Source organism: Oryctolagus cuniculus, chromosome 13, assembly GCF_964237555.1.
Source record: "Oryctolagus cuniculus chromosome 13, mOryCun1.1, whole genome shotgun sequence".
Taxonomy (NCBI): Eukaryota; Metazoa; Chordata; class Mammalia; order Lagomorpha; family Leporidae; genus Oryctolagus; species Oryctolagus cuniculus.
The window spans coordinates 69,233,017-69,244,757 of NC_091444.1; the positions used below are offsets into that span (position 1 = coordinate 69,233,017).

At 44.0% G+C, this 11,741-nt stretch overlaps 1 protein-coding gene across 9 annotated transcripts in view; it reads left to right on the forward strand.

The window, feature by feature from the left end:
- BEND7 (BEN domain containing 7) overlaps positions 1 to 11,474 on the forward strand; it is a 98,883-nt gene extending 87,409 nt beyond the window's left edge. For 2 of the 9 annotated variants that reach the window (XM_051820858.2, XM_070055662.1), the window contains exon 8: positions 5,220 to 6,399. In XM_051820858.2, the coding sequence (XP_051676818.2) occupies positions 5,220 to 5,455 (236 nt within the window). In that variant the 3' untranslated portion in view covers positions 5,456 to 6,399. Of the gene's footprint in view, positions 1 to 5,219; positions 6,400 to 6,872; positions 7,048 to 8,753; positions 8,805 to 9,266 lie in introns of those variants that run through there. The other 7 variants (XM_008268113.4, XM_008268114.4, XM_008268116.4 and 4 more) reach the window with 7 other exon arrangements.
- The last annotated feature ends 267 nt before the right edge of the window (positions 11,475 to 11,741 follow it).

Below are 11,741 nucleotides of genomic sequence, written 5' to 3' on the forward strand. Positions count from 1 at the left end.
TGGAGCTCCTTGGGAGTTTGCAGGAACAGAACTATATAAACGCAGAGTGTTGGTTTACTAATTTAAATGCTCCAGAGACAGGAAGAAGAGGGCTATGTGTTCTAGAACGTGTGCCCGTCTCTGAGGAGAGGGACTAAAAGTCCCCAGGCGACTTACCGGGTTAAGGTTTCAGAGAACCCTCTGAAGAAGGTAGGAGTCCCAAGCTATAGGGAGATAGCAGCAGTCTGGCTGGCAGTGGAGCCCAGGCCTCAAATAGGAAGCTTGGCTTCAGTCTTCTTCTAATGCCTTCTCCATGCTTGGGTATTTTATGGGTAAACGCCTTTCTCCTTCTCCTGTCAGGTGCTGAGGCTGTCTTGTAGGTTCTCGTCTGTCTTCCTTCCCCCTCCCCACCCACAGCACACACACACACAGCAGGATGTATGAACCTCCACCATCCCTCTTCTTCCTGCCAACAGCAGACTGGCCAGCGAGCACATTTCTTTTTTTTTTTTTTTTTTTAAGATTTGTTATTTATTTACTTGAGAGGCAGAGCTACAGACAGAAAGAGGGAGAGACAGAGACAGAGAGAGGTCTTCTATTGGCTGTTTCACTCCCCAAATGGTTGTAACAGCCAGAGCTGAGCCCATCCAAAGCCAGGAGCTAGGAGCTTCTTCTGGCTCCCACGCAGGTGCAGGCGCCCAAGCATTTAGGCCATCTTCTGTTGTTTTCTTGGGCCATAGGCAGAGCTGGATAGAAAGAGGAGCAGCTGGGACACGACAATGGGCACCCGTATGGGATGCTGGCACCACAGGCAGAGGCTTAGCCTACTACGCCACAGTGCTGGCCCTGGTGAGCACATTTCTTAACCATCTTGGCATTTCTGTTAATCATGCACATCACCAATGCTCATTCTCCCCCCATTTGCCTGGTTCTCCAGAATGGCCCCCAAGCCCTGCCTTTCTTGGAGGCCTCCTCGCCCAGGAGAGTGTCCACTCCTGTACTACAGGCATCAGGATACTGGACTTAGCACATTTTAACTTCAGACCATCAGCTTCCAAGAACCTGCCGGATACTCGTGGTTGGCGCCTTGGCACTTCTCTCCCATGTGTGTAGTAGCGTCTGTTAGCACCTGAGAAGAGAAGGCCAAACCTTGCTCTTCCCAGGCATACAGACCAAAACAAGCCAAGTGCACCAGCAAAGACCTGCCAAGGACAGAGTGTCTCCTGATTTTGTCAAGTCACTTCCTTCTCCTTGAGTAGCGCAAAAGCAGGACCCAGCAAACTGAAACCAGGGCCACTGGCATGTCCCATGGGACACTGATGGAAACTAAGAGTCCTGGACCCATAATACTCCTTGCCCTCTCACTTTCTGTCTTGATTAGTTCTGGTCTAAATGATAATGCCAACAGCGTTTCATGGATACGCCACAACTTCAACCTTGTCTCATCTATGACTCAGTTCCTGGAATTAGATCTATACGCTGACTGTGAGTGGGCAAACTAATTAGCTCCCAGGTCAAGGAAGTCCACAGGGCCTCGAGGAAGAAGGAGTGCCCAGCATGGATCTGAGAGGTCGTTAGCCGAGTCCAGATAGAAACTCACCGGGAGCGTTCATCACGTGTAGCCATTTTTTCCTATAACTAGAATGATTCTTATCCTGTGTGGATTTTTATTGTTTTCATTTGATTATTTCCTGGAGCTGAAATCACAATTTATTATTTGTGTTAGATCTGAGCGTAAAGCTGTCACTGCTATTAAATTTTTATTGGACTTGCTCAATCTTTTCTGAATTTTACAACTTGATTATCACCACAGAAGAAAGATTGTGAGCTTGTTGTTACAGACAAATGTTATAATTAAATTTAAATAACAGTGATGTCCTTCATCTCTGACACTTCACTCCTATTCATGCAGGCAGCTTATGCTGATTTATATTTAATGATGTGTGTGTGTGTGTATCTTTGGCTGTATATGTTTTGTTCTTACTAATGCATATAATAGTATAAGCCTATTTTTAAAAAGGATAGCTGAATTAAAGAGGGAACATTAACTTATCCCTCAAACTGATTTTTGAAAAAGAATTACACATGTAAAGTAGAGAAATTTAATAAAGTATAAAATGAATTAAAACGTCAAGATTTTTAAAAATGAGCAAATAATTATCCTTGTGATGTATGCACTATTAATAGCAAAAAGATTAGGAGTGCAGACTTTTTTTTTAAAGACTTATTTATTTACTTGAAAGTACAGAAAGGGGGAGAGAGAGAGGGTTTCCATCCACTGGTTCACTCCCCAAATGGCTGCAATGGCCAGAGCTGAGCCAACCTGGAGCCAAGAGCCAGGAGCTTCTTCCAGGTCTCCCACATGGGTGTAGGGGCCCAAGGACTTGGTCCATCTTCTACTGCTTTCCCAGGCCATAGCAGAGAGCTGGATTGGAAGTGGAGCAGCTGGGACTTGAACCGGCACCCATATGGGATGCCAGCACTGCAAGCAGTGGCTTTACCTGCGCTGGCCCCAGGAGTGCAAACTTTTAAAGCGACTCACATCCCTGGCACTCCCCCTTCCTAGCTCTGTAAGTGTGGGTGTTTCGCAATCTCTTCATCTCTCAGTTTCCTCATTTGGTAAAATAAGCATAAAATAAAACAGACCTACCTTGTGGGGATTTCCAAAGTTGAAATGACACGTTGCTTGCCAAGTACTCAGAAAATGGTAAGCATCTAACAGTGGCAGCTTTCATTGGTGGTGTCAAGTTTCATTATGATTATTATTGTGGAAGAATGTTTAAAATTCCAGGCTATGAGAGAAGTTCCATGTAGAGCATTCCGACAGTTTGAATATGACTTGGCCCCCAAGGTCATGTAGGACTTTCAAGCCCAGAGTCCTAAGATGCTGGCGATGCGAGAGTGGAAACTTAATCAATTACAGTGTCTAGGGGGTGGGAGCGTGCTCTTGGATGGCAGTTACAAAGGCCTGGGCTTTGCTTCCTGGCTCACTCTGTGATCCTCCCTCTGCTTGCATTCCATTCACCTGCCGCCCTCACCAGAGGCCAGGCCAGTGAGGCTGCCCAGACTTGGAGAACCTTCGAAGCTGTGAGCTAAATAAACCTTTTTTCTCTCTTTCTCTCTCTTTTTTTAAAGATTTATTTATTTATTTGAAAGGCAGAGAGAGAGAGAGAGAATCTTCTATCCAATGCTTCACTCCCCAGATGGCTGCAATGGCCAGAGCTGTGCCCATCGGAAGCCAGGAGCCAGGAGCTTCTTCTTGGTCTTGCACACGGGTGCAGGGGCCCAAGGACTTGGGCCATCTTCTACTGCTTTCCCAGGCCATAGCAGAGAGCTGGATCAGAAGTAGAGCAGCTGGGACTTGAACCGGCACCCATATGGGATGCTGGCACTGCAGACAGCTGCTTTACCTGCTGGGCCACAGCGCCAGCCCCCACCTTTTCTCTTTACAGTTCCCTCAGCTATGCTGTTATAGTAATGAAAAGCTAATACAATCATCTACCTGTTCAAATTCACTCAAACCAATTAGAAGAAAATGTTTTCTAAATATAAAATTAACATTACTTGTAAAACATGTACTATAATTTAAAACTGCAAAGAATAAAATTTAAAATACCTAAAGCTTTTCCTCCACAGTGAAACAATTACACAATTCAGTTTTTTTATTGTTTAAGGTATATCAACTTCATGCATTTCATATATACAAATTTAGGAACAGAGTGATTCTTCCCACCCTACCCCCCTCCTCCCTGCCCATACTCCCACCCTTCATCTTCCTCCCCCTCCTGTTCCCACTCTTGATTTTTACAAAGACCTATTTTCAGTTAACTTTATACTCATAAGATTAACCCTACACTAAGTAAAGAGTTCAACAAATGTTATGAAGAAAAAAAAAAACACAGTCACAAAATTCTATCATGCGGTTTATTATTTGACATGAACATGTTTCCTAGTATGTATTCATCTACAACCTCATTTTTAGCAGTTTCTACTCTTGTTCCCCCAAAACTGGTTTAGAATATCCCATGTCTTCCCTTCATGGTGACTCTGACTGGTCTACAGAGAATAGGTCTTTCAGTAGGGCCAGTGTGTATCCGCCTGAAGACAAGACCTTAGAGGACAAAGCATCTGGGGAAAGGTTTGACCATTTCTGGCCACATGGAAGCCCTCTTCCAAGCAACAACAACTAAAGGGACAGTATTCGCTTGCTTTCCGGTGGTTCTCACGTTCCTGTGTAGGATCAACAGAGAACTTCCAAAGGGGACCCTGGCCCTGGGACGTAGCAGGTGCCATCAGTTATCTCCGTGGCTGTGATGCAGTGTTTCTCCCTGTCCCCCGCAGGTTAGGGGGGACTCACAGGCACGCCATTTATCAGGAGACTTAAACGTCCTCTTTTGTTAGCATTTAGCCTAAGATTTTTGGTGACTCCTAAGGAGATTGAAATGTATATCAGAAAGGAGCAAAAGTTTGCATTTTGAAAGCAGAAATGAAGAACCTGAGGGCAGGCCTCGTGGCACAGACTCCCACATCCCACACTGGAGTGCCAGTTCACACTTCCAGTCAGCTTCGTGCTAATGCATGCTGAGAGGCAGTGGATGAGGGCCCAAGTACTTGCCACCTACATGGGAGACCCAGATGGAGTTCTGGGCTCCTGGCTTCTGCCTGGCAGAACCCTGGCCATTGTAACCATTTCAGGATTGAACCACTGCATGGAAGAGCAAGATGCTTGCTCAAATGAAATGGTTTTAAAATATATATGAAAAAAGAAAAGAAACATGCATTTCCTCTTTATGCCCACATTAGATTGGCAGCTGTAGGATCGGGATTTTCAGTCTTCTTAGGGTTTCCCACAGCTGTGTGTCAGGAGTGGTTGTGGGAATGACACATGGAATTCACTGACCTGCACACCTTCAATGACTACATCCAACAGTCCACCTCGGAGGCAGTCGGATGTTTAAGTCTACGTAAACAAGGAAAAACGAACTGAAATCCTTACTGACAGAATAAGGATTCTGATGTTAAAAAATGAATTTTAATACAGGGAAATTGATTTTATATCACTGTCATCATCAAAAGTATTTAAATGATGATACTAAAATCTGGAATGTGAACCAGCTGAAGCTGAAGAGAGAGCGAGACACTGTTGTGTATCCTGGAGTCTTTAAATTGTATTACTGTATTCAGTAAAATGAATGTGCTCCCTGAAACTAATGAGATTTGTGTTTTCTGCTTGTAACCAGCAGAGGTGGCTGACGGTGATGAAAGGCTGGACAGCATTTCTCTACCACCAACAGGTAAAACACATTTACATTTTCATCACCCGCTGCCAAATGCAGCCACAACAATATTTGCATTGAAAATGCTTGTAACATTAGACACGCAGATGCTTGAGCACACTGCTGCTGTAACAGACCCAGGCCTCCTCAGCAGAGCTTCCCAAGCCCTGTGTTCAGAGGGTTGTTTTTTTTTTTTTTAACATGTAATATAAGAAGCATGGAATGTTGTATTTTTCTTACATTCTGCTTCCTAGTCTTAAAAATCTCAGAAGAACAGATCCTAAGAGCTTCGTATTACAACATGTTGATTCCTTAAGCCTTTAAACATTAAAAATTATTTTAACACGAAGTGAAATTTCACTTTAGAATGAGAATCGTGCATTTCGTGTGATGACATGCATGCTTTTTCTGTCTTCTCCCACTTCTTCCAAAAGGCCTCCAACAGGCGATCGGTTCTTTCTATGCTGGATACCCAGTGACTCTTGAGTTTTAATTGAGTGATTAAATAAAGCAGTCCATCCAGCGTGAGTGACACATTCCCGGGACTGTTAACCAGAGCAGCCAAATACAAGCTTACATTGGTGCCTTTGCTACACAATTGTGTTAAACTACAGACAGAATTCTGATTTGACATTATTCAGCTCTCACGTAGTAACTCTGGCCCCGGCCTCCTGCCCGTGTGTTGGTCATTTCTGAGAGCAGGAGGAACAGGTGTCTGATCAATGAGCCGTGTGTCAAACAATTTATTCCCTCACTTGGCCTCAGGAATCCTTATTGACTGCCCTTAAAAGAATACCTGACGACTGCCGACAAAATCCAGGCACCCTAAAAAGCCTTCCAACTGAAAAAAACCAACTTGGTGTTTTTTCCTCTAGATTTAGGGTGGTATTTTTTAAATTAAATTCGGCAATTATTAGTAGAGTAACTAGTGTGAGTAGGTCATGCGTTTATTGACAGTACACATCCCAAGATGGCAATGAAAGCAGAGTCCATATGCTGGTGGACGTCAGAGCACCAAGCAACTCTGCCATGTAGATAATGCATTGCTTTCTCGGCCCCACAGTAGCTAAGCAGCAGATCAATGGGCAAATAAATGAAACAAACCACATAGTGCAAAAAGGACCTGCTTGTATCTAGTTCTCAGCCATATATGACCACTACTTAAAAGGGATTTCTCTCCTTGTTTGGCTCTTTCCACATTTGTGAATTAAGAGAATGGAAACATGAGGTCTCTGTTGTTCCTTCCCAATCTGTCAGCCTCTGAATATCAGGACAACGCATTTCCGCCTGATTCTTTTCAGCCCTGGCGTGGAACAGTGGGCTTTCCTAGTTGTGTTTCCTCCCCAGGGTGTCCCTGCTGTTCCTAGCTGCCTCCTGAGCATCCTCCCTTCCTGTCCTTTCTTCTGTCTTACCATGGGGCTCTTTGAAATAATACTTCCACATGTTCCTGTGTGAAGAGGGAAGCAGAGGTGCTTCGGCTGAGAAAAACTGAGCCCAGGGGATGCTGGGACAGCCTCCCGCAACTGAAAAGAGTTGCAAGGACTCTGAGAATGAGAAGGAACTTGAGAGATCCTGTCGTCCAGTCCCTTCTTTTTATCCAGTCCTTTTATTTTACAGGAAAAAAGCCTGAGGTCCAGAAACATTAAATGACTTTCCCAAGGTCTCACAGGCGGCTGATGGCCTGGCCGGAACCCAGGCCCCTCGACTCCCAGCCATTACACCGTAGAGCTTTCTTACACCTAAGCCAAAGCCAGCTTCTCTCTGCATGTTCCCTAGAGAGCCTAAGAGATGACGGATGTGCTAATCCCTTTAGGATTCCATTTCAAGGTCTCACAGTCGCCACAGTGTGCTCCATCAGTCCATCTGCAACTACCAGCAGCTGGACTTCGTTTCCTTGAGTTTCTGTCTCAAATTTTTCCCAGAACTGTGAGGTAATAATAATAATAATAATAATAATAATAAAATGGTAGATTGCACCTGCAGGGTTTTTCAGTAGGTTATTGATAGATATTTGATACAGGTTACTAAGGAGTATGATAAAAAAAAATTTCTCATTTAGAAAAGGGAAGGAAGTCACAGATTGGTGCTCCAATTTTGCAGTATTAAAATTAAATAATCTTGATAGTCTAGCATGTGTCTTGATTGCCTCTGTAAAACTAAAATCCCCACCTCGGTCGACTGCTTTGAACGCAGTGTTGCTGCTAAGACCCTGCCCTTCCGCGTGCCCAAGACCATGCCGGTGGGGGGATGCACCTCTCTAGCAGTGTGGGCCAAAGACGACAGTCGGTCCTTCAGAAGTTCCAACAATGCCTTCATTACCTTCCCAAGGCCTTTACTGTTCCTTCCAGGTCTTGTGTTGGGGAGGGGTGAGGGAATGGTGTCAAGTGCTTCTGTGAGCTAGAAGTGGCCAGGGCAGGGTTCCATCAGGCAGTCCAGTGACCTTGGTTTCAGCTCACTACATTTGCCTCCCATTTGTCTATTTTTAACAAAAATGGGCAAAAATATGACTGGGAAGGAACATGTTTACATTGCGTATGGTTCCTCAACCTTGTTCCATGGACCTTTTTTGAACAACTAGCAGGAGTCGGCGCGGTGTTAGGGTCTGCTGTTCAGATGCCTGCCCGCAGGTGTGACAGGCAGCAGCAGGTGCACGGATGCTGTGTGCAGGTGTAGAGAGAGGACCTGGACAATGAAGAACGCCACCAAGAATGTGGGAACAATTTGCGTTTTTAAAAAAAAGTATGGAGAAATTTAAAATTGAAACAGTGTTTTCTAAAATTTAAAATGTGGCTTCTGAATTTGAAGTAGGGTGATGTGCATTTTGGCTTAGCCATTTTTGTCATAACTGGCATTCTTTTTTATTTTTTTTTTTTTTTTATTTTTTTTTTTTTTTTTATTTTTTTGACAGGCAGAGTGGACAGTGAGAGAGAGACAGAGAGAGAAAGGTCTTCCTTTGCCGCTGGTTCACCCTCCAATGGCCGCCGCTGCAGCCGGCGCACCGCGCTGATCCTGGCAGGAGCCAGGAGCCAGGTGCTTTTCCTGGTCTCCCATGGGGTGCAGGGCCCAAGCACCTGGGCCATCCTCCACTGCACTCCCTGGCCATAGCAGAGAGCTGGCCTGGAAGAGGGGCAACCGGGACAGAATCCGGCGCCCCAACCGGGACTAGAACCCGGTGTGCCGGCGCCGCAAGGTGGAGGATTAGCCTATTGAGCCACGGCGCCGGCTATAACTGGCATTCTTTTACATACTTACCCTTGTAAAAATGAGTAAAGGTATAAAAAAGAGGCACTAAACTAATTTTACCACCCAGAGACAACTATTACTGAGGGTTTTTTTTTCACCAGACTTTTCTATATTTCTGTTGTTTCTTTATACGATGAAGGTCAAATACATACGATTTTGTTTCCTGAGACTTTGGGTTTTTACCCAGCAAGCATTTTTCCATCTTACTACAAATCTTCATCCACATTACTAGTTGTGTGATATTCTGTCTTGCAGGTAACTCATATGAAAGTACTTCAGAAAGTTCATGGAAAATGGAATTAGAAGGTAAGTTTATTTTAGTGCAAAAAATTCTTGAAATCCATGCGTAGTTTTTTCATAATGTGCATTTTCCGTGACCTTTACTAAGACCCCTCGTATGCATGAATTTCAAAAATTTTTGCACCAATATACACTTATCTTTGAATTCAGTTTTTTCCACAGATATTTTTGAAGTACCCTTGTATTTTATGTAGCCATTTTCTAGCACTGGCCACTGCGTGAGCACATTCTAATAACATATTCCTGGACTTACCTATCAAAAAAAAAATAATAACCGTTGCAAATTTCCCATTCCTGAACTATTCGTTTATCACAGCCAAAGCATTGGCTACAAATTTAGTGACATTAACACCTGCCTAAAAAGGTCCGCCCTTGCCCAGGACACCTGGCTGCGGCCGTGGTGTCGGAGTGGGTGTGACGCTGCTGAGGGAAGTGGCTCTCCCCTTCACCTTCTTGTCTCTGTTGTAGGTAATGTATTTGACACCAGGAGAGAAAACTCGGAGGACACAGATCCAGGTTTCATTGGCTAGACTCTCATTTAGCACATGTCACTTCCTCTGTTTGAATTTCCTCAGAGATCCACGTAGCATTTCAGGTTCTGCAAAGTGTGGGCGTTCTGTGACCGTCCGAATAGTTCCTGTCATGTCCGAGTACCTTCATAGACTTTTCCTTTGCACCTGTGATAATCAAGCCTCCAGCCTGGCATAAGGTTTCTATAAATCCTTTTTAGGGCTGATTTGCTCCCCTGTAGAAACCCAGCATTTGGTCCAGTTTGAGTCCATTGTCTATTATGAAAAAGCCCTCCTCTTTTCCCTATTTTTATCCAGTGTGAATACAGAGTTTTGAAGCATATTTATTTAATGTAAATTGCTTAGATGCAATATAAAGGAGAATGGCTCTTTCTGAAATTAATTAGACCATCAGCTTCCAAGAAGGAGGAGTTGTTTTGGGAGACAGGAAAGCTCTGACCCATTAGAGGAAATCATTTAGGATGTCAGCACACCCCAGAATAAGCATTCATAATTGAGTAAGTGCGAATGGTACATGAATTCCTAGGAAACAAAAACCTTTCACAGAACTTGTGTCAACACAGTGACAAAATAACTCACTAGAAGAGAAATTCAGAGTAGTCATTATCTACATGGTACCTAAAGACTGTTTGAGCAGATAATCTTAATCAAGTGGCTCAGGGCTTTGGCATTGTGTGGTGACCAGCCACAAATTATGTACTCAACATGTAGTTCATTTGCTCTCTAGTATACCCGCCCTCCACTTTATATAAAGCCAACCTGTGAAAATCTGGATTTATTTTAAAGAGCTATCTTACCATAGGGGTATTTTGTTTTTTAGAAATATTTGCTTCCAGATTTCTTTCTCTAATAAAATGGTGAATTTAAAATACCACTTTTATTTAGAAACACTGCGTTTATACCTCATTTACTGTATAAAGCAAATTGCCTTGAATCTCTGGCACTTAACCTAAAGGTCAAAAATCAGCAAGAGTGAAGTTGGGACTATAGACCCACCAAACGCCAGGGTTAGAAACTGCTGTGCTGGCCGTTAGCCCTTCTCCCCCAGACTTGCTTGCTCACGGGAACTGCACAGGCTGTTGAATCCCACCCCGTGCTCTGCTGTGGAGGAGCCTGAGGAGGGTGAGAGCATGTGGCAGCCCAGGGCCGGGGAACTGGATTTTCTTAGCACCTGTCTGTGGTCCTTGCATCACATTACACTGAAACACTACACCTGGGGCCAGGGGTCTGGGGAGTGACCTGGGCTAACTCACTCTCCCACTGAAGACCCGCCAGTGAACACAAGATGATACGAGTCATGCCTGTCTTATGCCAAATGGCTGATCTTAACTGTAGCTTTGTGCAGTCCATCCACCTACTAGACAGTTCCATCTCATACCTGTGCATCTCTTAACTTCCCTCTGGATGCTGCAAGGAAGGTTCAGAGAAGCTCTGCCCGACCTGTCTTTGGGCATGCCTCCCTTTCCCCTTGTGTCAACCAGTGCTCTGAAGGAGGTCTGCACACCAGGGCTCTTGTTTTGCTGCAGCGTATGTCTTTAAAAATTGTTCTCTCCCTCCCAGAATGGAATACTTCTCCAGGGAATAGAAAGGATGAACGAGTGACCTTTCACTCTGATAACTCCGATGAACATGTGGCTAGTCGAGGCAGAAGCACTGACCTGTGGCTGTGGGTGGGTGAATACGTACCATGAGCCTGCCAGGGCACGTCCTTCCAAGACGGGAGACAGCCGAGAGCTCCCAGTGCTTGGGGAAGGGTGGGAATCCATCACCTCACAAATATGTGCAGTGGATTTACCAATTGGAAACACATATCAAAACTGTAACAGTAAAATCATATTTTGTAAATTAAAATTGTATTTGTGTTTACTTACTGTGACTACTGTTCAGACTTTATTCAGAAATCCTTTTTATAGGCTTTCGTAGCAAAAAAAATTCCATGTCTATGGGTAATGTCTCAATCTTCTGTATATATGTTTTATTAATATGTAAATATTTAGATTTTTTAAAATTACTATGTTCTTTAAAAAAAAAGATCTCAGCGCAAGGCTAGCTGTGAAAATGGTGTATAACATTGTGTTGTGATATCAACTCCCGAGATGCTCTTTATGTCCGTTCTGGAAGAGTACAATAAATTACTTTAATTGAATGCATGTGAGTCTTGCCTGTGTGCCTGTCTTCCTGTGTTTATGAAGAGAAGTCAATGCTGTTCATTAATTAAAAGGCATTTATTAATACTCTGCTGATCGCCCACAGAAGTTCTATCTCCTTATCAAGTTAATTTTTAAAAAATAAAACACCCTGCACCCTGGATTGCTACCAGAATGAGTGTCTTCCAACACTGGCAGCTCCCAGACCCCGCCTGGCAGTTCAATCAATTACGAGGGCACCTCCCACAGAAACACTTGAGCGTTAA